The sequence below is a fragment of the Falco punctatus genome (assembly GCF_963210335.1).
Source record: "Falco punctatus genome assembly, chromosome: 19".
In the NCBI taxonomy this organism is placed as follows: domain Eukaryota; kingdom Metazoa; phylum Chordata; class Aves; order Falconiformes; family Falconidae; genus Falco; species Falco punctatus.
In genome coordinates, this window is record NC_137599.1 from 6,223,041 (window position 1) to 6,248,228 (window position 25,188).

Genomic DNA, 25,188 nt, shown 5'->3' on the forward strand with positions numbered 1-25,188 from the left:
CCCCCCGCTAAAACACACACAACCCCCCCCCCTCCCCCTCCCGCCCAGGGCACCCCCCGCTAAAACACACACAACCCCCCCCCCTCCCCCTCCCGCCCAGGGCACCCCCCGCTAAAACACACACAACCCCCCCCCTCCCCCTCCCGCCCAGGGCACCCCCCGCTAAAACACACACAACCCCCCCCCCTCCCCCCCCCCCGCCCAGGGCACCCCCCGCTAAAACACAACCCCCCCCCTCCCCCTCCCGCCCAGGGCACCCCCCGCTAAAACACAACCCCCCCCCTCCCCCTCCCGCCCAGGGCACCCCCCGCTAAAACACAACCCCCTTCTCCCCCCCTCGTCAGCCGTGACACGAGACAAGGGGTTACAAATCCCGGAGCGAGGCTTTATTGGGCCCCGCGATGGGGGCAACGGGGGGGGGGGGGGGGGGGGGGGGGGCAGGTAAGCGGGGTCCGGGGGTCCTGGCCCCCCCCCCCCCCCCAGTACCGACCGTGCTCCGGGGCTCAAGACCCAAATGCGGACAGGAGACACGGCATAAGTTAACCCCTGGGGCAGCGCCCACGGGGGATAAGGCTGGGGGGGACCCACACCCGGCCTCATACCTGCACCCCCCAAGTCAAAGCTGTGTCCAGTACAGACTGGAGGGCGCTGGACGTGCAGGACCAGGCCCCTGCGCTGTGCTGGGGAGGAAGGAATGCAATCTCCCCCCCCCCATCCCCACGACAACATGGAGCCTGGGGGCAAGCAGGGGGGAGGGGGATCCCACACCCAGTGAATGGGGATGCAGGGGGGTGGGGAGCAAGCATGTCCCAGCATGTAAGGACACGTGGGACACTGTGAGGAGTGTCTGCACAGGGTGGTGGGGGGGGAAGGCACTCTGTGAGACCAGCAGCGGTCCTGTCAGGGAACTGGGGCGGGGTGGGGTGGGTATCTTTGGGGCTCACCCCCACGAGCGTGCAAGACACGAGCGTGCAAGAGCGCGGGGCTGCGTGCCGCTAGCCCAGGGAGGCAGACGGGAGCTGCGGAAGCCAGCACTGGGATGTGGCCGCGTCCCAGGGGGAGGCAGGTGGAGGGGCTGGGGGGGGGGGGTGGAAATGCACTTGTGCAAAATCAAACACGGGCCCTCGTGCTCCCCTCACATGGGCCAGGGGGTGGGCGGGGGTCTCAGTAGTACTTCTCTGGCTCCTGCCACTTGGTCACCCAGTGTTTCTTGCATCGGCGGGGCAGGAGGCCGCCAGGCTGGTAGCGCTGCTCCTGCCGGATCCTCACCGCGTGGTACTTGGGCATGATCCGGTAGTAGCGGGTCCGCTGGAAGAAGTTGCACTGGGGGGAGGAGGGAGAGGGTCAGTGTGAGGCTGGGGCGCGACCCTGGCGGGTGAGGGAGAGACCCCAGAGCTGGTGGAGAGCAGAGGCAAAGGGAGCAGCAGTCCTGGAGCCACCGGGAGAGACCCCACAGAGCCCCCCGTCGCCTATAGGGACCCTATAGGAGAGATGAGGCAGTGAGGAAGAGGAGAGAAGGCTGAAGAGGAGGAGGATGCCGCTGCAGCTGGCCCCCACGGGGCATTACCAAACAGGTGGCGTGGGCGCCTGGGGGGGGGCAGTGGGGCTGCCCCCCCATTAGTAGTCATCCGTCAGCCGCTCGGTTTCTGATGGCTGGATCCTCATCTCCGCCTTCTGCCCCTTGGCTTCATACATGGCCCGCGTGTTGGCCCGCCGGAAGAAACCGCACTGTGAGGAAGGAGGTGACAGGGGTCATGGGGGGACAGGATAGGGACCAGGGGGCTGCAGGTCACCCCTGTGGGGTGGGGGGAGCAGGGCGGAAAACTGCCCTATTGCACCCTCACCCCGGTGCTCACTCTTGGGGATGCTACAAGGGTGGGTGGCCTGGCAGATCTACCTAACCTCCTGTCAGGGGGTCCCCCAGGGGGCTGGGGGTCCCCGGAAGGCTGGACCCCACCCAATCCCTACAGCACAGGGGGAGGTGGGAGGCACTGGGGGTGAGGAGGTGCCATCGTCCAACCCTGCTTTGGCTGGGTTTTATTATTTGCAACTCCCAAAACGTTTTGCACCAGCTGACAAGTCGGGATGCTCTCTGCTCCTCTTCCTCATCACTCTGCAGGTGAGCACCTCCAACCTGGGGGGGCACCTTCCACCCACCACTCTGAGCATCCTTGCCAGGTGGGGAGGATGGCAGCTACCAGTGACACGAGCCTGTCAGCTCTCAGCACAGCTCCTGCACCCCTCCCTGGGAGGGGAACCGGGCACCCCCTCACCTTCCAGAGCAGGAGGATGATGAGCCCCAGCAGCAGCAGCCCAGCTGCCACCGCCACCAGCACCAGCCACAGCGCGATCTCGGCCGGCTGCTCCTCTGTCAGCTCTGAGTCCACGTCCACGGAGAACTGGAAGGGCCAGGAAGAGCCCCATCAGGGGAAGAGCTCCCAGTGGCTCCCAGCCTGTCCCAGTAAGAGGCTCTGGCATCACTCACCCGCACCGTATGGTTCCTCATGTTGATGGTGGGGACGTGGGTCCGAAGGAAGAGCGTCGCGGTGCCGTCCACCTTCACCCGGTCGAAATCACTGTACTCCTGCAGGGATGTGGGCGATGGGGGAACACAGGGACAGGGCGGGGCATGGTAGGAACACACAGATGATGGGGGGCAAGCGGCAGGTGTTAGCTTCTGAGGCGAGACCTGGGGAGCTCGGTGCCCTGTTTCAGCACCGTCCCCAAGGGAGCAGCCCAGCCTTGACCCCCATCACCCCCCATGGGGTCCCGCACTGACCTCGATGAAGGTGCTGTTCCACACGCGGGCACGGATGCTGAAGGTGGTGGGGTGCTGGGTGTGGAGGAGGGCGCACTCAAACCAGATGCAGCGAGCAGTGCCCTTGGAGCAGCTCTGGGAGGTAAGGGGGGCGTTGGGGGGGGGAATCGGAGCCCACAATGCACTGCACTGGGGCCAAGCAGCAGCGTGCACAGTGGTCCCAGTACAGGGCACGTGCTGCTGGCCCCCCTCCACCTCCTACAGCCCCCACTCACCAGCACCACCTCTGACCTGGCCTTCTTGGTGGTGGCCAGGGTGACGGGGGGCTCTGCTGGCTCGGGGGGCTCCAGCTCCCGCCTCTGTCGGGCCGATGCCTGGTCCTCCAGCAGCTGCAGGGGGGACAAGCCCCATCAGAGCCCAGGCAGCTCTGCCCACACTGGGCTGATGGGGTGGCAATGGGGCAGGGACACATCCCTGCAAAGCAGCAGGGACAAGGTCACTCACGGTGAGGTTGAGAGGGTTAATGACCCCCCCGGGGGGCTGGCAGGTCTCATTGCTGTTGACGAGGATCTCCGTGGGGTAGAGGAGCCATTTGCCGTTGGGGATCTCATAGGGCCACTCGAAGCCCAGCAGGATGGTGCCCAGGGTGCCCAGTGACTCGCCCTTGGTGGTCACCTGCAAAGCAGAGCAGGAGATGGAGACCGGCGCTTCCGACCCCCCCGGCAGTAGCCACCCCCCAGCTCACCTGGAAGTCGAAGCTGAGGGGGCTGCCCACGTCCTGCTCTCTCTGCATGGCCGACTCGCCCACCACCGTCCCACTGAAGTGTGACTGGGCATGGGAGGAGGCTCTGGGGACAGGATGGGGTGGGGGACAGGCACGGTCAGTGGGGCAGAGGGGCAGGGAGCATCTCTGGGGCATCTGTCTGCCCCATTCCTGGGACACAGGGGGCCGTGCCCACTCCCCATGCAGCCAAATTCAGGAGGGGCGGGTGGAGGGGATGCAGAGGGACAGGGTGGCACAGCCTCGCTGCACTCACATGGTCAGCGAGGACTGGATGCTATAGTCCACCAGCAGCTTGGCCAACACGGGCTGCAGATCCTCCTGGGTGCTCTGCCTACCAAGGCACAGGGGTCAGTGTCTCCCAGCCGCTAACAGCCCCCCGGATGGTGTGGGGCAGCCTCCACCCTCCCAGCAGCAGCAGCAGGGTCCCTGCCCTGCCCGCCCAGGAGCCCTGCCTGCTTCCCTGTCCTTCCCAGACCAGCAATGCCACCAGATACGATCCCAATCCACCACCGTGTTTCCAGCAAGCAAAAGGGGCTGGCATCACTCCAGGCACCCTCTTCCCAGCCCATTTCCACCCACTCAGGGTCACTCACGTGGACAGATCCAGCCACACCAAGATCTCCCGTGTGTCCAACATGATCCCAATGGCCTCGAAGGTGATGATCAACTCTGCCTGCAGCACAGAGGGACCGTGGAGCAGCTCAGCTGGACCCCACCTGCCTGCCAAGCCTCCAAAAAGGGCTGGGGGGCGGGGAGCACTCACCCTCTGGTTCCTCTTAAAAGGGTTGCCCAGTTCACACAGCACCGTCTCTGCAAAGGTACAGGCTCCACTCTGGGGAGGGGGAGAGGGTGAGTACCATCCTGGCAAGGCCCACCCTCGTCCTTGTGCCTTCTGCAGCCAGGGAGGGGGACACCATCACCTACCGGGCGGACAGAGGAGGGCAGCAGGCTGGCCGGCACCGTGACGTTGAGCAGTGCCTCATGGGCATCCTCGCCGTTGGAAGGGGTGGTGGGCACGTTGGTGATGTTGATGCTCAGGTAGAGCTTGCGCACGTCCCGGCTGTACTGCAGCACCTGGGTACCGTTCAGCCTGTGCAGAGACCATCCTCGCTCAGTACACAGGTGGCCCACCCCAGCGGGATGGAAAGACCCCCACCACCACCCAACACAGCCCAGGAGGGGCTGAGGGGTGACCTGTGGCCGAGGAGATGGCACAGCAGGGGACAGGGGTGTATGGGGACCCAGAGGGGCCCACTGTCACCTGTGCAGGGGCTGGTTCTGGTCGGTGACAAAGCTGCTCTGGAGCTGGAGGTTGCTGTAGCACTTGTTGTCAGAGCCACACTCCTTCTGGAACTCGATCTGGAGGGACAGGGACATCCCCGTGAGCCTCCTCCCACCCCTCAGGCCAGGCTCGCTGCGGCGCCCACAGCCCAGCATCTCCATTATCCCCCTGGCACCTTGGTCTCGTTCTCATGGGACTGGTCCTGGTTGAGGACGGGGAAGGCGTCGAGGGAGTGGGGACCCAGCTGGAAGGTCCTGGGCTTCTCCACCAGTGAGTAGTTCATGGAGAGCACGATGGGGTGCAGCTTGTCTCGGATGTTGTCCTGCAGGGTGGGAGAAATCAGTGAAGCCCCAGCTCCCTCTCCAGCCCCCCTCTAGCTCCAGCCACAGCCAGGCAGCCCCGGGCATATCTGGGGTACCAGCCCCTGCTCACACCCTGCTCAGAGACCCAACAAACTCATCACAGGATGGTTGGATGGATTTCCACCTCTTTTCCTGACTCTGCTGTTCCTCCACACCCCACCATCCCCCTTCTCCATCTCCCAGGAGCCGGTCTCTCAGCTCCAGCACCACATGTAAAGCAACCTGCAGCGCACACAAACACATGTGCACTCCTACGTGCATATACACGCATGTGCACTCGCACATGCTCACCAGCAGCAGCAGCTCCTTGGATTCACAGCGGGTCTCGGGCATGGGGAAGATGCCATGGTAGGTGGCAGAGTGAGTCCCCAAAAACCTGACTCTGGGGGGGTGTCGGTCCTTGTCAGCCTCCAGGATGTACTCCAGGGCTGCAGGGAGAGCAGAGTGCCGTGGGTGCTGCACACACACGTGCCTCCAACACCCTCCCATGTGCACACACACACGCCCACTGACACGTGTGCATGTCCACACCAAACATGTGCTCCCCCTGCACGCACACATGCGCATACCTATGTGTGCATGCACCCTTGCACGAGTGCTGGTGGGCACCCCACAGCACCCCCCCACATGCACGTGCACCCACACCTGCACCCCTGGGCACTCACTGATCTTCTCCTTGTAGTTGGGGTCTCCAGCACTCTGGTTGTAGGAGAAGCAGATGGTCACGGTGATACTGGGGGGGAAGGGGCCATGAGCGGGGCGCTGGCACCGCAGTGCCACGAGCAGGACCGGGGGCAGCGGAGCAGGGGGGCTCACCAGGAGTCAGGTGTGCACCGGGCAGGGTCCACCTTGCTGGGGCTCACCGTGAAGGTCTTGTTCAGGATGTTGATCACAGGCCGAGACCTAGGCAGAGATGGGGGTCGGCTGAGCCCCCCCCGGCAGCGCGCAGCCCCTCCTTGCCTGGTGCCAGCTCCTGGAGCCAGGCACATTGCCCCATGCCCACCGCGCTGCCCTGCGGTGCGGGCAGGGGCAGGAGCAGGAGCCATCCCTGCGAGGTGGTGGGGGGGCAGAGGGCTGCAAGACCTCCACCGCCCCCACTCCCTCACCTGAGAAGGACAATTCTCTCTGCCAAGCTGCCTACCAGGAGGTCGGGGTAGGAGTTACCGTCCACGTCCAGCCCCCCACTCAGTGAGTACCCGAAGGTCCACATGTGGTCAGGGTCCAGATCTGACCCACTGATCACCTGGAGTTGGGGTGGGGGGGGAGGTGTCAGTCACTGCTCACCAGCCCCATGGATTTACCTGTTGCACACCACCCTGCAGCATGGGATGCTCGGAGGGGATCTGGAGCCCTGATGCCCCAGTGAGGGGCTCCCCATGAGGCCGTTACCTGCCGGGGTTTGTCCAGCAGCCCTTCTGCACTGCTGTGGTAGATGTAGACCTTGCCATGCCCCTCAAAAGGAGCCCCTACAGCAATATCTGTGGGGAGAAGAGCAGGGTCAGCCCCACAGCTCCCCCAAACACCCCCGACCCCTCTTCAACTCCCCCAGCCCTGCTCCTCCTTGAACAACCCCCTCAACATGTCCCCCATCTCCTTCTTTTCACCCCAAACCTCTCCACAGCCCCTCAAGTGGGATCCTTTCTTACCTGGACACCCCCATCCAAAGGCAGCCCCGCTGCACCCCCCCATGGCTTCCCCTATGGCGCTCCCCAGCCCCTCACCCTGGAAGCCGTCCTGGTTGATGTCGCCGATGCTGGCCACAGCGAAGCCAAAAGCAGAGTTGCTGGGGCCAGTGAGGACCAGGCTGGGGTGGGTCTGGAAGTCCCCCACCTCATTCATGTAGACATACACCGCACCCCCCACCTCCTGTTTCCGCTGGAAGTAGTAGGGGGCTCCCACCACCAGGTCCTGCCACCTGCGGGGCCGAGGGGTGGTTGGGGCTGGGGGCTGCCACATAGCCCCACCCCGCCACACCAGAAGTGGTGGAGACACCCCTCACCCCGCCCCCCTCCCCCCAAGAGCCATAAAATATGAGCCCCCCAAAAAACCTCCCCACCCCCAGAGCTGTGTCCCCCCATGCTACAACCCACAGGGACCCCACTTGAGCAGCAGGATGCCCCAGGTGAGAGCCCACCCCGGGAGCTGGGGGGTCCCGGCCCCCCGCCCTCACCCATCGTTGTTGAGGTCTGCCAGGGCCACGGCGCTGCCGAAGTACGAGCCGACCTGGTGGCCGGGGAGCAGGAGGCTCCTCTGCAGCGTCTGCTGGGGGCTGCGGCTCAGCAGGTACACGGCACCCCTGTGCTTGTACCGGGGCGCACCCGTCACCACCGTCACCGCGTCCTTCTGCAGCACGGCCCTGCCCACTTCCGTGGTGTATCCTGCCACCAAACCCCACCAGTGAGATGGGGGCCGGCACGGAAACCCCCTGATGTGCTCACACCCACAGCCCCCACCACCCCGTGACCTCCTCCAGCACCCTAAACACCCTGGCATCACCTGTTCGCACCACCCCTGGGGGTTCCCCAAGCCCCCCTAACCCCCTTTAACACCCACCCCCAAGATTCCTCCTAAATCCACATTCCCCAAACCTCCTCCTCACCCCAAATCTACCAAGCCCCCCCCCAGGGGGAAGCCCCCTGTGCTGCTGTCCCCCACCTATATAGGTGTTGCCGTTCCTCTTGTTGGGGTAGGAGAACTCGTGCAGTTCCCACATCTCCCGCTGCAGCATGTAGTTGGTACCTGCAACAATGGGGGGGGGTGTTTAACCCGGCTCAGCGCCTAGTGCCTTTGCACGCTTGCAGTGCATGTGGGCACACGCAGGATCACACAACCACACACGGTGGGGCTGGGAGGGGAGCTCCGGGGGTCGCCCGGCCCAGCCCCTGCTAGAGCAGGCTCTCCTCCAGCAGGCTGCACGGAGCCGCCCGGCGGGTCTGGGTGTCCCCAGAGACGGGGACCCCGCAGCCACTCTGGGCAGCCTGTCCCAGCGCCCCCTCACCCTCAGGGCAGACAAGGTCTCCCTCATGTTCAGGTGGAACTTCCCGCGCTGCAGCTGGTGCCCGTGGCCCCTCGTCCTGGCGCTGGGCACCGCTGAGAAGAGCCTGGCCCCGTCCTCCTGACACCCACCCTCCAGATATCTGTAGGCATCGTCAGATCCCCCCTCCGCCTGCTCCAGGCTGAACAGCCCCAGCTCTCTCAGCCCTTCCTCTAAGGAAGATGCTCCAGCCCCTGCTGGACCCTCTCCAGTAGCTCCCAGTCTCTCTGGAACTGGGGAGCCCAGCACTACAGACGTGGCCTCATCAGAACAGAGCAGAGGGGTACGATCCCCTTCCTCAACCTGCTGGCCACACTCCTCCTCATGTCCCACAGGGTCCTGCTGGCCCATGGGCAACCTGCTGCCCACCAGCACTCCCAGTGCCTTCCCTGCAGAGCTGCCTCCCAGCAGGTCAGCCACAGCCCTTACCGGTGCGTGGGACTGTCCCTCCCCAGGGGCAGGACCTGACATGTGCCTTTGCCCAAGTCTCCAGCCTGTCCAGGTCACACACTGAGATGCACGCACACAATACTTGCAGGGCACACTCAGCTACATCCTCATGCACAAAACCACATCCACACGCTCCAGCGTGTGTGTGCATTCCCCATGTGCATGTGGGCACATAAGCACACACATCCTCTAGTGCGCACACAAACACAGATGCCCCTGCACGCACAAGGGGATGCCCAGAGGGGGCACGTGCAGCAGGCACCCCCGGGGAAGGGGGTTGGCCAGCCCTACTCCTCCCCAAGTACAACGCACCTTGCCAGTTATAGGCGCCAGGCGCCCCAAAATAGATGATGTTGGCGGTGAAGCCGGCACTGGTGCCCATCTGGCACATGCCGGTCTCGTCGGTGTCTGTGTTGGAGTTGCACATCTCGTTGTGGTAGGTCTGCCACTCATCACTGATGTTGAGGCGCAGGTCATTGCCCCGCACGTAGCACTTGCCCACCATGCGCCGCTGGTCCTCGCTGCCCGACCACAGCACCTTGGTGTAGCGGTGAGCACAGGCCTGCCAGGACACCCTGGGAATCACCTCAGGGCCTGCGGCACCCCCAAAAACGAGGGACCGCCGCCCCACCCCCCTTGTGCCGCCTCTGCCCTGATCCCAGTGTCAGGCCATATAGACAGAAGTTGCCCTGCCATTAACGCAGCCCATATGCCGCAGCGTTATCCCGGCTACAACGGTCTATAGGGTATGAGGGCGTCCCACCATCTGAGAGCTCCAGTCCATCCCACACCAGCATGCACCAGAAGCGGGGTCCAAGCACCCTGTCACCCCACAGCTCCCTGCCCCAGGGGCCCTCCTGCAGTGCCTCTGCCTCGTGCCACCACACTGGGGACACGTGCAAGACCCACATGAAAGCACCAACAGCTCCCTGGTGCCCTTGTGCAGTCACGCAAGGCAGCAGCTCAGCACTGGCACACACGCGTGCAAAGAACTGGGGTGCGCGTGCACTCACCAGCACCCTCCCTGCTGGCTGCCGCTGGCTGGCCACTGTCACTCCCAGCCACATGTCATCGATGATGGCCTTGTCCGGCTCACCTGGATGAGGAAGACAGCGTGACAGCAGGGACCCCCACCACCCCCAGAGCCCCCCCCCACATCGGTGGGTATTTTGGGGTGCCCTTGAGCACTCACGTACTCTTCAACTCGATGTCGAGCCGCTGGCAGTCACTCGTGGAGGCAGTGAGGGGGCAGGCGTAGACAGCGCCCGTCCGCGTGGTGTTGGTCGGCTCCACATCTTGGGGGGCCCCCACCAGCAGCCTGGGGGGCAGAGAGGGGATGGGGGGTACTGGGGGGGCAGCAGGTCCACCCATCCCAATGCCCTCTGCCTCATTTTGGGGGGAGGGGCAAAGCCAGGCAAGCTGCCCTGTGGGAAGAGGACGGTGGGGCAAGATGGTGGCCAGGAGGAATGGGAACTGCTTCCCTGGAGCACATCGCGCCTTGCCACCCCCAAATAATGGGCGGCCGCGGACCCCCAGCCCCATCTCCAGAGCAGGAAGGGGGGGGGGTGTCCCCTTAGCTGGGCATGCACAGGGCTGGCAGCCACCAGCCTCTCGCCCCTAGCATGCTGAAAGCGCTCACAGGATGGGGCAGGGGACGGTGACAGACACACTGCTCACAGGACCTGATCCCAGCCTGGGCACGCGGCTGAGCCCCCCCTCCCAGTGCACAGTGTGGGGGGGGCAGGAACAGGGCATCAGGCTGATGTCTGCAAACCGTGCCGGCGCGGAGATGCAAAGTGGGGGGAAGCTGCTCGGCACAACCAGCACCAGGGCCCCCACGCTTGTGTAAACAGCCACAGCCCTTCCCGGCCAACCTTTGAGCTGCCTCCGCGGCACAGCTGCGACGTGTCCGGCAGACAGGCTCACCCTCTCCCGCCGCAAGAACTGGGTGTCCCGGCAAGACAAAGGGGGGGACCCTCCCAGGAGTAGGGAGGGTGAACTGGGACCAGCTCCAGAAGGGGCACACGTGTATCCCTCTTCCCAGATGGGGGGTGGTCCAGGCTTGCCTCCCCCTCTGTGGGCAGCACTGGGGGTCTCAGGGGAGGCAGCACCCTTCCGGGGTGACTCAGGCCACCCGGACAGAGACATCCCAGCTGAGTCACGGCGGTGCCATGCAGGTGGGAGGACACTGGCATCCCTGGAGGGGTGTCCAGCCCGGAGATTGGCAATGCCACACCCGCAGCCCAGCTCCACACGCACTCATCCCCAAGAGGCTTTAGGGTGATGCTGAAGGGACCCCCGATGCACCTGAGCCCCCCACACCCCAAGGGATGAGGCTGGGGACCCCAGGTAGCAGCAGGGCGCAGGATCCACAGCCCTGCCATGGGGCTGGGGGCTGGCAGGAGGACCCGGCCTGCCCGGTGGGCTCCGGAAAGGCCAGCCTTTCCGCCGGGAAGTCCTTTGGGATTGCGAGGACAATGGCGTGGAGGAGGCACGGCCACCCTGTGACAGCAGAGGAAGCGTGTCCCTCCTCGCAGGCAGGATGGAGGCAGGCTGCCGGAGGGGACAGGGCACCCAGGTAGCTGCCGCAGCCCCCAGACCCTATCACAGGGCACGGGGTAACGAGCTGGCCGGCCCCCAGCCAGGACAGGGGCAAGCCCAGCTGTCCCCGTCCCAGCGCCACCGGGAAGGGAGCAGCGAGGCTGCGGCGGGCAGGAGCCCGGGAGCCGGGCACGTCGGGGCGGCTGACTCAAAGCCCAGGCACCGGAGGAATGTGGGGCCCCAGGCAGCCCCCGCCCCAGCACGCCCCCCCCCCCCCCCCCCCCCCCGGGGACGGGCACCGCCAGCGGCACCGCTCCGGCTGAGTCAGCCAGATGCTGCAAGTGGGGGGGCTGCGTCGCTCAGCTGCAGGAAAGAGCCCCCGCAAAGGAGTGCAATGGCGGGGGGGGGGGGGGCGCGCCTCCCCCCTTCCCCCGGGAACACGGGGCTGGGGATGCCCGTGGCATTCACATCCGTCTGGGAAAGTGGGACCCACCGGGTGCGAAGGCAAGGGTGGGCATGGGGTGGGCGGGGGGGTGATTCCTCCTGACGTTTTCCAGCTCGGCACAAAGGAATTTGCCCCCCCCCAATTCCTGCCCCTCCCCCAGACTTGAGGCACGGGGACACACGCACACAAGGGGCACCATTGTCCCCACTTACCTGGGGGGGGGTGGGAGAAGTGACTCAGTGCAGCCACTGTGACTCAGGGATGGAGGAAGAAGCCGGGGGCAAGCCCTTCCCCCCCACCCCAAGCCCCAGCAGGACCCACAGCCCTCGGGTGCTGCCCCACCGTCGGCGCAGCTCCTGGGGGCACAGACACACGGTATAGCCCCTTGCTGGGGGCTGCCACAGCCGAGACCCGCCCCCAGACTCCCCAGGCGGTCCTGGCTCAGCCAGACCCCCAGCTCTCCCCATAGCCATGCCCCACGGCTCCTGGGGGGTGGGAGCTGGCCCAAGTCAAGCAGCTCCGGCGCCTTGCTGCTTCCAGCCAAGATTTCCCAGCACGGCTGCCCACCCACAGGCTCTGCTCCTGGGGGGCAGGTCGCAGGATGCTGGGAGCTTCTGAGCCCCACCAGAGCCGGGGGCAGGGGACTTGGCCAGACACATGCACAGGCATTCCCCACCTGTGTGCGCTCCAAGTGCCACGCAGAGCCCAGATACCTCAAGATACAGGAAAACCAGAAGCTGGGTGCTGGGGCTCCCATCTTGGGGAGGACAGGACCAGTTTGTGGCACTGGCTCCAGCCGGATGGGGGGCTGAGGAGACAGGCTCAGCCCAGGGACAGCAAAGCCAGCGATGGTCAAACAGCAGCAAGAGGGGGAGGCTGGGAAGGGAGGGAGGCAGGAATGCGAGAGGCCATGCCCCGTCCTAATCTGCCCTGGTAAACCGGGGGACGGCGGCAGGGGGGGTCCCAGCGGCGCTGGCTGGGCTGGGTGGCTGCGGGATGATCTTAGCACCAGGGCACCGACCGGCCCCAAAAATGCAGCTGACCCCAGGTTGGAAGAGGTCTGATGGGGACAGCGAAGGGGATCCAGCCCCAACACCACAGCAAGGGGAGCAGAGACTGTGCAGGGTGGGCTGGGCTGAGCCCCGAGGGGCTCTGCAATGGGGGGCTGTGCTCCCCCCGAGCCCCCCCAGCAGGGAGCAGCTGGGCAGTGAGTGCAGTGCGTGCCTCATCCATCTCCCGACATACTGGAGGGATGACAAGCGCCAAGAGGGGGAGAGCAGGCAGGAGGGCGGGGGCTGCAGCGCAGCACCCTATCCTGCTCCATCACCCCATCCCTGGCCACAGGCAGTGATGGTGCAGTGGGGCACGGGGACCCTCCCCAAACCTCCCACCTCAAACCTCACCCTACACTGGGGCTGCAAGACGCTCCAGCTTTGAGAGATCAGCTCCACAACTGGGCTGCAGGGCCCCCCCAGACTCCCAAAGGCAGGCAGCCAAGGGGCATCCCTGACACAGCCCACCCCCGCCAGGCTCCGCTCCAGATTCAAACCACCACCCCCCTGACGCACCCCCAGCTTGCAATGGGAGGGGAGGCCCCACGATGATCAATCACCCCCAGGGAGCCCTGAGCGGGCAAATCTGCTGATGCCCACACCAGCAAGGAGGTGGGAGAGGGGGAGATGGCCCCCTGAAGCAGCAAGGGATGGATGGACAGATGCCGGCCCCGCTGTGATGAATCCATCCCCGCTCTGCCTGCCAAGGAGCCGCAGCCCCACAGGACCCCGGTGGTTTTCGCGGCCCCTGGCCAAGGCAGGGGGAGCTCAGCCAGGCCGGCTCTGGCAATCAGCACAAAATCAGGCGAGGGGGAGGGAAAGTTGGGAATTCAGCTGGCCCCGCTGCCAGCCATGCTCTCCTCCCCACCGGCCAGCCAGGATCAGACAGACCCCCAAGCACCAGGCAGAGCCCCTGCTTCCCCACACACACAGGAGGGAAACTGAGGCACCCAGCAGATGTGGGTGCTGCCTCCCACCTACACACACAGGGCCCCCAGCCTCGCCAGCACAGATGCACTCTGCCTCAGTTTCCCCAAACGCACATGGGTCAGAGTCTCCTGGGTCCTGCCAGCACAACCACGAGCCACGCCAGCCCCGAGCCTGCGGGAGCAGCCAGACGCCAGTGCAGCACCGGCAGCCGAAGCAGCCTCTTAATCTCGGGGAGGCAGATAAGGCAGATAACACCCCTGCTTCCACCTTGCCTTCACCTGGCCCCGGGAGCAGCGAGCAAACAAACCTTTGCATGGGCACAGCTCCAGGACATGAAAAACACCACCGGGGTGGGGGGGTGGGGGGGACTCTGGCATCGCTCGGGCCACACCAGCCTGGCCCCCCGCCAGCGCCCAGCCGGGAAGTGGCTCTCCCCACCCCACCGGGAGGCCGGGAACGCCAGCTGTGCACCCGACCAACCTTGCCCCGCTGCCATCCCAACACGTGCAGCAGCCCCATCACAGCGAGGCCAGGCACCGGAGCCCCCCCAAAAGCACCTGACAGCTCCCCTCCCCCACACCCCACACCCCCCCTCCATCAGGAAGCGTCCCTTTCCTGTCCCCACCCCGGCTGCACCTGTGTGGGCCTGCCCGGTGAGCCAAGGGCAGGGAATGCTCCGTGCAGCACCGGGGCTGAAGGAGGGGAGCGGGTGCACCCCCACAGTGCTGCAGCCCATCTCAGGGCCCCCACCCCCACCCCCGCTGGCAGCCTGGCTCCGGGGAGGAAGCCCAGGGCTGGCCACCATGGGATGGGGGAGCCGAGGGGCATGCCTGCACCGGCCAGCCCCATCTCACCGCACCCGCTCCGAACGGCTCCGACGCCCTAGGCTGGGGGCCACAGACACCCCCACGGAGGGAGCAGACCCTGCGGCTCTTCCAGGCCTCTGCCATGCTCCCACCTGTACAGACCACCCAGCTCTACTGCCCACCCACAAGGCCCAGTGGGGAAGCAGCGAGGCACCTGGCACCCCACAGCCCCTCTGCGCTCACAAGGGTCCCTGTCCCCCGCAACGGGGACGGGCAGTGGAGGGCTCCCACGGGCAGGGGGTGTGAATCCCCTGGGGCTTTCGTGCTCCAAAGCCTTTCCCCCCACAGAACACCAGGCCTCCACGCCTCACCAGCATCATGCTCAGACACGCATGGGCCACGTGGCCCATGCTGGGGGATCACAGGCCCCTGCCAGGTGGGGCTAAAACCCCCCGAACCCCCCCCAAGACTGAGCAACAGCAACTGCCAACATCTCAGGGAGATGGATGAATCAATCTGTCCCAGTGCCAGCCAGGACCCCGACCTCGATGCCTGCCCACCAGCTGCTCTGATGCCGCTGGAGCTGGGGAAACCTGCCCATGGAAGGGAGCCAGTGTGTCCCCATGGGGACAGGGGGTCCCCAGGGTGCTGGGCCGGCTCCCGCACTCCCACAGCTGCTCCGCAGGGAACAGCTTCACTCCCTCCAGGACTCCTGGACAAGCGCAACAACAAGACGTCCCATGGCAGGACAAGCGGCCAAAATGCATCTCTGGAATGCGGAGCAGCAGATGCCTCTGTCCGGCAGCTGCCACCAATCCCTCTGTCACGGGCACGGTGGGAAAAAGGGAGCCCTCCGGGTGGCCGCAGGCCCCCCCCCCCCCGCCAGGAGCTCCCTAGGAGGGTGAGCCAGCAAAACCTGTGCCCCCAAGCAAGAAAAACCCAGCCCAGCCCCAGCGCCTTCGCCCCAGCACGTACATGCACCTCCACACCGACGTGCACCTCCGGCCACGAGGGAGCTGGGGATGCTGCCGGGGGCCCGGCCGAGCGGGGGGACAGCAGGGGACACGGCGGGGACAGCAGTGGGATCGCACGGAGAATGCTCCGGCTGAAAAGGGCTTTTGTGGGGGCTTTGCTGGGCAGCAGGAGTCACAGTTCAGCAGGTTCCCCAGGGCGGCGCAGACCGGGGCCAGGGGGGGACGCGATGGGCTTCACAGCCACCCGGTGAGGGTCGGCGGGGCCGGGCCAGGCCCCCGCAGGTGGGGGGGTCTCCCCCCTGGGGGGCTGCCAGGCTCCCTGCCCGCACTGCTGCCTCGGCAACACACCGGGGTCCTGCGTGGGGACCCTGCGGCGGGTGCTCAGCACCCCGAGAACGGGGCGAGGGGCGACGCGGGGTCAGGCTGCCACCTCCCCCCCCCCCCCCCCCCCCAGAAACGGGGGCTGCAACGCACAGCCACGAGCGGGGGGAACCCGCAACGCGCCCCTTCGTGGCACGCGACTCCCCCTCACCCCGCGCTCGGGGTTGGGGGCCGCCTCCTCCCACGGGACCCCCCGCTCCCACCCAGCGCCTCGACCCCTGGGACGCCCCCCTCCCGCGCCCTCGGCCCCCGGCAGTGCCTCAGGGCCCTTTGCCGTACCCCCGGGACCCCCCCCGGGGAGCCCCCGCCCGCGGCCCCGCTCCCGCCCCGCACTCACAGGCACCGCTCCCGCCGCTCGGTCTGCCGGTGCAGCGCTACCGAGAAGCCGAAGAAGCCACCGGGGGTCGCGCCCTCCTTGAGCACCGGGAAGACGCGGTCCAGGTTGAAGGCGGCGGCGGCGCCCAGTAGCGCGCCCAGCAGCGGCAGCAGCCCCGGCCGCCCCGCCATGGCCCGCACCGGCTCCCGCAGCCGCCGCCGACCGCGCCCCACCGGGGCCGGTGCGCTGCGGGCGGGGCCGGGCCGGGCAGGGCGCGCGCCCTTCCGGGCACTCCCCTTAAAGGGGCCGCGCACCCCCCCGCTCCCACCGGGCACCTGCGGGGAGGGAGGGGCGGCCCCGCGCCTGCGCGCGGGGGGGGGGGGGGGGGGGCGGGGCGGGGCCGTACCTGCGCGTGCACGGCAGGCGCTGGGAGCATGCGTGGTGGTACCCGCCGCGGCCACGCAAGGTCGTGGTCACCCACGCGGGACAGTCGCGCACAGACACACACAGACACACACAGACACAGACACGTACACCCACTCACAGACACACAGACACACACGTACACACAGAGACACACACAGAGGCACAGACACACACATGTACACACATGCACAGACCCACGGACATATGGACACAGATGCACAGACACACACATGTACACACACACACGTACACCCCCACACACAGGTACACATATATGCACACAGACACAGAGACACACGTGTATCACACAGACACACAGACACAAGTGCCCAGCCCTGCAGTGGACTGGGGGCAGCAACCGCCAGACCCCCCCCAAAAAACCACCCAACCCAGCTGGGTGGGGAGCCACGTCCAGCAGGACCCCCCCTCCTGGGACCTCTGTGGGTGACACTCCCCCGGACCCCTGCTGCAGACCCTTTGGGATGAGACTCCAGGATGGACTGGGGGGCAGCTGCCCCACGCGGGGACAAGGGACACAGGGGTGGGGACACCATGCTTTCCCCCCTGCGGAGGTGGTGGCACCGGCTGCCTCGGTCCCCAACCTGGGCAAAGGTCACCAGGAGCCACCACAAAGCTCCCACCCGTGCCAGGAAACACGTGGGTGGGTGGCAGTGGCAGGGAAATCCCGCCCCGGGTGGGGGGGCTGCAGGATGTCCTGTGTCCCCCTCCCCGATGTCCCTGTGCCCTGGTACAGCTCCCATGCTGCACCGTGTCACTGGAAAGAGTGATGGCACAGGAGACAGTCCCGAGGGCAGCGCGCTGGCAGCTGGCACATGGCTGTGGCACAGGGCCCTGTCCCTTGTCCCTCATTCCCCATCCCCTGTCCCCCACCCTGTCCCCTGTCCCTTGTCCCCCATCCCCTGTCCCCCGTCCCTTGTCCCCTATCCCCCGTCCCCCATCCTGTCCCCTGTCCCTTGTTCCCTGTCCCTTGTCCCCTGTCGCCCATCTCCTGTCCCCCATCCCGTCCCCTGTCCTTTGTTCCTTGTCCCCCATTCCCTGTCCCTCGTCCCACATCCCCTGTCCCTTGTCTCCAGTCCCTGTCCCAGGGTCCCCCGTGGGGATCGCCACGATCCCGGCTCGGAGCACCCTGATCACCCACCACCTCCCTGGGGACAGGTGGATTTTCTCTGGTGGGTGACACAGTCCTCGGCATGGGGACAAAGAGCCCCGGCTGGGTGGCCAGGCCTCCTCCCGGCTTGGGGACATTTTGGGGTGCGATGGGACTGTCCCTGCCCACCGGACTGTCCGGTGTTTCAGGGTCTCACCCCAGAGGGTGCTGGCGCCCAGTGAGGGGTGTCTACGCCTAAGGAGCATGTTGACACCCGGTGGGGAGGGGTCTGCACCCGGGGGAGTATTAGCCCCCAGGGAGGGGCATTTCCTGCCGGGGGGGGGGTGGGTATTAGCTCCCAAAGAGGGGGGTGGTCGCACCCACGAGGGATATGAACACCCAAGGGTGCCAGCCAGCAAAGAGGGTCGTTACTCCAAAAGGACACTAGGTGGCGCTGTCCGCCCAAGGATGCGGGGACTCTCAGTCCGCGCCCCCCCGCAGTTGTGGCGGGGGGGGGGGGCACAAGGGGACTCCGGTGGGCACTGCCGGGCTGCGGGGGCGTTTCCAACCGGGGCATCTCGGGGAGAACCCCTCCAGCCTGGTGGGGGCACGGGGGAGAGACCCCTCCAGCCTCGTGGGGGGCACACGGGGGCGCAGCCCCTTCAGCCTTGGTGGGGGGGCACGGGGGCCCTGCAGTCAGCTCTGCCAGCCCCTGCCCTACGCACCCCCCCGCAGAGCCCCCTCCGGGTGCCCCAGTACAGCGAATTCTGCCATCCCCCACTGTCCTAGTTCACTCAGACTGGACCCCCGCCCCGCCCCCCGCCCCCCCCCTCCCCCCCCCCTCCCCCCCCCCCGAGCTCCCGGATTTCGGGATCCCGGATTTGGGGCTTCAGCAAGCACCAGCCTGGCCGAGGAGCCTCCGGCAGCCGGAGGCACCAGTGTCTCCTAGTCCCAAACTGGTTCAGGACTGCACAGACCTGCTCCCCGTTTGCACCCCGCTCCCCAGCCGCCTTCCCCGGCCCGCAGCTCTCCAACCGGCTTTTCCTGCTGGAGAACCCCCCTCCCAGAAGGAGCCAGCCCTGGTGACAGTCCGGCTGGAGGGACAGCCGGGCCGGGGACCTGGGGATGCCCCAGCGGCTCCTCCGGGACCTTGGGAAACCTCCCCGGGGAGGCCCCCGCGGGGCTGCGGCCAGGACGGGCAGCGGGGCTGGGCTTGTCCCAGACGGTTCTGTCCCCCCTGGATTAATTCCCACATCTCAAATTATGTTTCCCATGCAGGGAGGTAAGCCCGTGCCATCACACACAGCTTCTGGGTCAGGCTTCTGCCTCCTGCCTCATCCTGGCTGCTTCCCTACGGAAATGATCTCCAGTTCTATTTATTTATATTTTTATTTTCACATTTATTTTCATTTCTGTTCTTATTTCTATTTCTATTTTTCTATTTTCCTAACTCTATTTCTGTATTTCTGTTTTTATTATGTTATTTCTATTTCTCCTCTTCCTCTTCCTATTCCATGCTTTCAATTTCCATTCTGTTCACATTTTTGATAATTTTCCTGCTTCACCGGCGCCTCCGGTGCTGGCGGCAGGGCCGGGCCTCGAACCCTCGATCCCAGCGGCGGCGCAGCTCCCCGCTACGGCCATCAGGTGGCACCATTTCACCGCGCGGCACGGCTCGGGGCCCGAGGGCCGGGGGCGGGGGGGGGGCCAGGCCCCGGGGACACACACAGAGGGGCAGGAGGGGAGAAACCCCGCTCAGGCTTAAGGAAAAGCCCCCAGACTCCGTTGCAGCCCCCCAGCCCATCTCAGGGGTAAAGACCTGCCAGCAGAGGCAGAGACCCCCCACCAAAATAAACGTCCCCTCCCCAAAGCCCCCCCCCCCAGCCCCTGCCCCGCCGGTGCTGGGTGGAGGAGGTGCCTGGGGACAGCCCTGCGAGTGGCCGGGGTGGCAGGGGCTGGCTTGGGGCCCGGGGCTGGGTGACATGCTGGGGGCTCTTAGGGCAGCGGGGGGGGCCGAGCCTGGGCTGGGGGTGGGAGAGGGGCACAGAGCCCCTGGGCAGGAGGTGGGTGTCCCGGGAATCAGGGCTTGTCACCGCCCCAAGGTCCCCACAGGGCAGGCAGCGGATGGCAAGTTTTGGGGTACGTGAGGGTCCCCCTGCTTCATGAGGCTGAGGGGACTCTGCCTTGGGGATGGCATTGAACTGGGAGACACTGGTAAGTGCTGGGAGAAGGTGGAAGCCGTGTGTGTGTGTCTAAAACATACCCTTGTAGCCACCCAGCCCCAAGCCTGGATCCATCCTACTCCCTAACGCTAACCCTTCCTCACCCCTACCCCCAGCAAACACCCCCACCCTGCACCTCTCCAGATCCCCCCTCAGCACCAAGAGTCCCTGGGGGGCCACCAATCCCCTTGCCAAAAGCCTCCCCTGAATTGCCCCACATCGTCCCCAGAGGCCCCGCCAGCCGCCCCCTCCCGCCCTGGCTCCTGCAGACAGGAGCCTGCGATCTTTATTTATTCCTTCTCCCTCCTTCACCCACTCTTTGTTGTTTCTTGAGAGAGGGAAAGAAGGGAAAAAAAAAAAAAAAGAGAGAGAAAAAAAACACACACACAGAGGAGGCAGGAGCCTATTTTGCCTCCCAGGCAATATTTCTGGAGCCAATCGGAATGCGCACCCACCCTGCCCTGCTCCCTAATTAAAGGCTTTAAGCAGGCGGCCGGGGCTGGAGGTTTGGGCACAGTCTCTTGGTTGCTCCTTGCCAGAGCCGTGCGGAGGAGCCGGCCCTGGGCACGCCAGGCCTGACGCGCGGGCAGCTGGAGCCGCCGGCCTGGGGGGTCCCCAGCCAGGCGGGCAGCTCCCCCCCACCCCAGGTCCAGCGATGAGCGGGTCTTTCGACAAGAAGCTCTCCAGCATCCTCACCGACCTCTCAGGCTCACTGAGCTGCCATGCTGCCTCCAAGGACTCTCCCACCTTACCCGAGTCCTCCGTCACCGATCTGGGCTACTACACCAGCCAGCACGACTACTACCCGGGCCAGTCCTACAGCCAGCCCGTGAGCCACTACCCCTACCACCAGTTCAACCTCAACGGCATCGGTGCCGCCGGCACCTACTCGCCCAAATCCGACTATTCCTACAGCCCTTCCTACCGCCAGTACAGCCACTACAGGGACCAGCAGCTCCCAGCCCAAGAAGCAGGTAGGATGCTCGGGAGAGAGGGGCCGTATCCATCCTGCTAGTCCTCTGGGATTGCGGCAGGAACTTCACAAAGTTGCACTCCTTTCACTGTCCCTGCGTTGGGGATGGGGTGGCTGCAGGGCTGGGGAAGGGTCCCTTGTCCCTGCTGAAGGATGGGGTGGATGCTGGGGCAGGGCTCAGCCCCCTCCGGTGTTCCCGGTGCGGTCCGGGAGATGCAGCAGGATGGAGCTGTGCTGGACACAGCCAGCTGGGGGACACTCTGGGGGATGGGGCAGTGCCACTGCACAAAGCAGGATGACCTTGAGCTGGGGGGGGATGTCTGTGCTGGGACCCCTTCACCGGCACCAGCCTCACACCTCCACTCTCTGCCCAGTGTCGGTGAAGGAGGAGCCGGAGCCAGAGGTGCGGATGGTCAATGGGAAACCCAAGAAGATCCGCAAGCCCCGCACCATCTACTCCAGCTATCAACTGGCGGCTCTGCAACGCCGCTTCCAGAAAGCCCAGTACCTGGCCCTGCCCGAGCGGGCTGAACTGGCCGCCCAGCTGGGGCTCACCCAGACCCAGGTAAGGGCTGTGCCCCTCCCTGACACCCCCTGACACCCCGGTTCCCAGCCACAGGCAGGCAGGATCAGCAGGACCGGGAGGCGAGCTGCTCCCCTCCTTGCAAAACCTGAATCGACAGGGGTTTGGGAGGGGGCTCTGTTCACAGCTGGATGGTGGGAGCCGGGAGGGGCTCTGGGAGTCCCCAGGGGTGGATGCTGCCTGCTTGCTCCTGGGTGCAGGGCAGATCCCCTGTGCAGAGCAGATCTGCTTTGCCAAGGAAAAGGTGGAGAGGAGGGAAGGACCCCATCCGTGCCCTGCTCCCCAGGTCCCAGACCTCGCTCTGCCCAGGCAGCTGGCAGGGTCTGAGGCTGAATCCTGCACCGGTGCCTGGGAGGGTCCCGGGTCAACAGTGCACCCAGCGTCCCAGGAATGGGGAACACCACATCCCAGGCGGGACAGGACCCTTGGGACAGGATGCTTGGGACAGGGTACTCAGGATGGGGCGCTCGGGATGGGGAGCTTGGGACAGGGTACTTGGGACACCCCTTCCCAGCAGCAGGTCCAGGCCCTGAGTCCAGCCAGAACATGAGGACCTGGAGGCTGGACCCAGCTCCTGGCCAGACTCGTCAAGGCTCTCCTTGTGCCCATCCCCCCGGTGCTCCGGCTCCCCCATCCCACTTGGTCCAGGCAGAGAGAAGGGATTTTGGGACAGGATCCACATCCCCCAGCAAGGACCCTGGGCTGGGGTGCCAGCTTAGGCTCGACTGGAAGAGCAGGGATGGGTGTGATGGGCTGCCCCTCCCCATAAGCCACCCAGATTTGGGGCTAAACCCTCGCTTTTGGGGTTCACCTGATGTGGGCACAGATCGTCCCCACCAATCTGCTGGTGTGAGGGCAAGTGGGTTGTCACCGCCGTCACCACAGCGCACGACTCCCCCGCACCCCATCCCATCCCTGACACCCTCCCTGCCTGCGGGCTGGCGCCGGCGCCCTTGTGCCGCCCTTGGCGCGGCGCTCCCCAGCGCCCGGCCTTCCTCCTCCTCCCTTGGGCGGTGAAGCAATCGGGGACACTCGGCAAAGGGCTGACGGAGCGCGTCACCCACTCCCAGAGGGACATCCTGTTTGGGTGACAACCACCGCCCCCCCCCTCCTTCCCCAGGGGCCAAGGGCGTCCAGTGCCACCGCCTCACCCAGCACCGGCAACGCTCCCGACGCCCAGCGTGCCGGGCTGGTGTCCCGTGAGGCATGGTGTGACGAGCTTCCCATGACGCCCATGTCGCCAGGAGGGCTTCCCACCATGCGCCATGTCTCTGGGCCCCCCCAGCGCCCATGTTATGGGTGCCTTCCCACTGCTCATGGTGTGTCTGGGGTCCCCATGACACCCATGTCCTGGGTGCATCCCGTGGTGCCCAGTGTCCAAGCTCCCCATGACACCTGTGTCCCTTGTCCCTTCCCAAACCGCATCTGTGTCTGGGGTCCCTTCCCACACCGCATCGTGTCCCAGGTGCCTTCCCTGTTCAAGCCGGGTGTCTGGTTTTGGTGGCGGGGCGCTGACCCCTCTCCCTCCTGCCAGGTGAAGATCTGGTTCCAGAACCGTCGCTCCAAGTTCAAGAAGCTGTACAAGAACGGCGAGGTGCCGCTGGAGCACAGCCCCAACAACAGCGACTCCATGGCCTGCAACTCTCCCCCCTCCCCGGCCGTCTGGGACAGTAACTCGCACGGCAGCACACCGGGCCGGACCCCGCTCCCGCAGCCGCTTCCCTACAGCTCTTCCCCGGGCTTTTTGGAGGAGCACAACCCCTGGTATCACCCCCAGACCCTCAGTGGACCCCATGGACCCCACCAGCCGCCACCAGCCACCACGATGCATCACACCTCCCCGGGGCCTCCCCCCAGCACCGGTGCCGTCTACTAACAGCCCGGAGCCAGACAAGGAACAAGAGACAGTGGCAGAACTCCTTTGCCTGCTTTCCCCTCTCCCCCCGTACATTTTTTGGTTTTTCTTTTTTCTTTTTCTTTTTTTTTTTTTAAAAAAAAGGTCACCTGTGTACACGCACCCCTAGATATACACTTATATATCCTATCCTCTCCCAGCTCATCTCAGGAACAAGAGGACTGCAAAGGGTTAAACTTGTTAGCTCCCGGCCCAGGGCAGTCGAGGAAAAGGTGGTGAATTCTTCTTGTGCATTTTTTTTCTTTTTCCATCACCCCCTAATAAAAACGGCCCCCGAGGAGCCACAATCCACCGGGAGCTCCTCGCAGGAGCTTTGCTTCTTGGGGCCACCCTGGTGAGCTGCCCTGGGGGGGCTGCCCCCGCTGCCACCCCCCAGCGCCCCCACCCCACGCAAGCACCAGTGGGCACCCAGGAGGGGCACCCGGAGCACCCACACCCCAGCCAGGATGGAGCCTGTGGGGAGGAGGACGCGGCGTCGCAGCGCGTGGGTGCCCATTGCCGACGCCAAAGGAGCGGGATGCGCTTAGCCCTCGCGGCACCCGACATCTGGGGACCCGGAGCAATTCAGGGGGGTCACGGACACCCTGCAGGAGCAAACCAGGACCCCCAGCCTGGCCTCTTCTGTGGCAGCTTTGTGGGAATCGCCCGGGACGATGCTCAGACAATAAGGTGGTTATTTAAAAATAAATAAAAAGTGTGTGGGGAGAAAATATTTTAATATTTAAACAGTTCAGGAATGGCTTAAGTTATTTTTTAAAGAGAAAAATCATGCTAATGTCCGTTTTCTAACAGCGCTTCCGTCTGTGTCAGTTAAGCTAATGGCGAAGCAGAATGCCTATTTTTTAAATAAGTCGACAACACATTTTAAAGAAAAAAAAAACTTCTTTACTATTTTTTAAGAGAATGATGCTATTTTTTTAGAAGCAGAAAGTGCAGTTTTAAGAAGTGTTCATATGTGTTGTACAGTCCCGAGGATCTTATTTATGTTGCCTTATATAAATAGGGATGTATGGGGGAATAAAAGAGTGTGTACATAAGGTTCGTTTGTATAAAGTTGATCCAAACCAAACTGGTTTCGGTCTGGTTTTTTGTTCACTTCTTTTTAAAGGAAAAAAATAATAATACCCTGGTTGATAGGAGTCCTGTCTAAAGACAGGGGCTTCCTCGAGTGTCCTTTGCTGCTTTCCAAGTGAACAAAAGCTGATCTATTAGTGTTAATAAAAGTACTTTGAATTTCAAGGCTCCAAACACCATTTTTTGGGAGGTTTTTGGTGAGCATTGAGGAGCTCAGGAGTTTTCTGCCTTGGGAAATGCAGTTAAACACTGTCTCCCCTGTGCTGCATTTTGGGGGGGCAGCTGGGGAGTTGGGGAGTGGGGCTGGCACCGGGCGATGGGCACAGCTGCTGCCAGCTCTCCCTGGCTCCTGCTTTGTCCCACTGAGAGGGAATTTGGGGGTGGCAGATTTTACTCCTGGTTTGCAGTCTTCCCCAAACCACTGCAAAGCCCTGTCCACCTCCCTCCCACTCCTCTTACTGGGACCAGTAGGCTCCCAGCCATGCAGACTGGGAGGGCAGCTGGGGTACCCCAGTGTCCCTTCTGGGGACACCCCATGAGTGGGGGCTGGTGGGGGACAGGCACTTGACCCTGTGGGACCCACACTCGCTGCCCCTGCGGAGGAGGTGCCTTTCCCCATTGGCGTTACGGGGTTAGGAAGGCTTGAGTGACCCAAAGACCCCCCAAGACATGGGGCCTCAGGACAGTGACAGGGACCGTCCCTGCGGCTGAAACCACGCTCGTCACCCTGCCCTGCTGCCACCAGTGTCATTTCATGGGTGGGAGCAAAGCC

The 25,188-nt window shown here is 64.8% G+C and overlaps 2 protein-coding genes across 4 annotated transcripts; one reads left to right on the top strand and one right to left on the bottom strand.

The window, feature by feature from the left end:
• Positions 1-410: 410 nt before the first annotated feature.
• ITGA3 (integrin subunit alpha 3) lies at positions 411-16,498 on the bottom strand. Of its 3 annotated transcripts, XR_013924566.1 has the most exons (26): positions 16,137-16,496; positions 9,867-9,988; positions 9,684-9,766; positions 8,983-9,232; positions 7,842-7,925; positions 7,357-7,564; positions 6,908-7,101; positions 6,576-6,664; positions 6,293-6,429; positions 6,003-6,089; positions 5,852-5,919; positions 5,478-5,614; positions 5,000-5,146; positions 4,804-4,901; positions 4,467-4,632; positions 4,306-4,374; positions 4,136-4,215; positions 3,796-3,873; positions 3,504-3,606; positions 3,263-3,433; positions 3,034-3,147; positions 2,780-2,893; positions 2,486-2,584; positions 2,274-2,399; positions 1,568-1,728; positions 1,188-1,323 (listed from the first exon to the last, which is right to left on the bottom strand). XR_013924566.1 is itself a non-coding variant. In XM_080369687.1 (25 exons), exons 1-25 carry the CDS (start codon positions 16,304-16,306, stop codon positions 1,165-1,167), a joined length of 3,153 nt encoding a protein of 1,050 aa, XP_080225813.1. In that variant the 5' UTR covers positions 16,307-16,498; the 3' UTR covers positions 411-1,164. The 3 variants fall into 3 exon arrangements, 2 of the variants coding, with proteins under 2 accessions (XP_080225813.1, XP_080225812.1); XM_080369687.1 differs by lacking the exon at positions 1,568-1,728 and having other exon boundaries at positions 411-1,323; positions 16,137-16,498; XM_080369686.1 differs by lacking the exons at positions 1,188-1,323; positions 1,568-1,728 and having other exon boundaries at positions 1,792-2,399; positions 16,137-16,498.
• A 266-nt stretch (positions 16,499-16,764) lies between these two features.
• DLX3 (distal-less homeobox 3) lies at positions 16,765-24,411 on the top strand. The gene is made up of 3 exons (XM_080369787.1): positions 16,765-20,845; positions 21,219-21,409; positions 22,962-24,411. The coding sequence occupies exons 1-3, from the start codon at positions 20,527-20,529 to the stop codon at positions 23,301-23,303; spliced, it is 852 nt and encodes a 283-aa protein (XP_080225913.1). The 5' UTR covers positions 16,765-20,526; the 3' UTR covers positions 23,304-24,411.
• The last annotated feature ends 777 nt before the right edge of the window (positions 24,412-25,188 follow it).

Excerpts from the sequence above, each read along its gene's own strand:
- ITGA3 (XM_080369686.1), bottom strand. The coding sequence starts at position 16,306 with ATGGCGGGGCGGCCGGGGCTGCTGCCGCTGCTGGGCGCGCTACTGGGC. Across the intron at positions 9,767-9,866 it reads GCTCGACATCGAGTTGAAGA|GTGAGCCGGACAAGGCCATC; the intron begins GTACGTGAGTGC and ends TTCCTCATCCAG. Across the intron at positions 4,902-4,999 it reads CCCATGAGAACGAGACCAAG|ATCGAGTTCCAGAAGGAGTG; the intron begins GTGCCAGGGGGA and ends CTGTCCCTCCAG.
- DLX3 (XM_080369787.1), top strand. The coding sequence starts at position 20,527 with ATGAGCGGGTCTTTCGACAAGAAGCTCTCCAGCATCCTCACCGACCTC. Across the intron at positions 20,846-21,218 it reads GCTCCCAGCCCAAGAAGCAG|TGTCGGTGAAGGAGGAGCCG; the intron begins GTAGGATGCTCG and ends CTCTCTGCCCAG. Across the intron at positions 21,410-22,961 it reads TGGGGCTCACCCAGACCCAG|GTGAAGATCTGGTTCCAGAA; the intron begins GTAAGGGCTGTG and ends CCCTCCTGCCAG.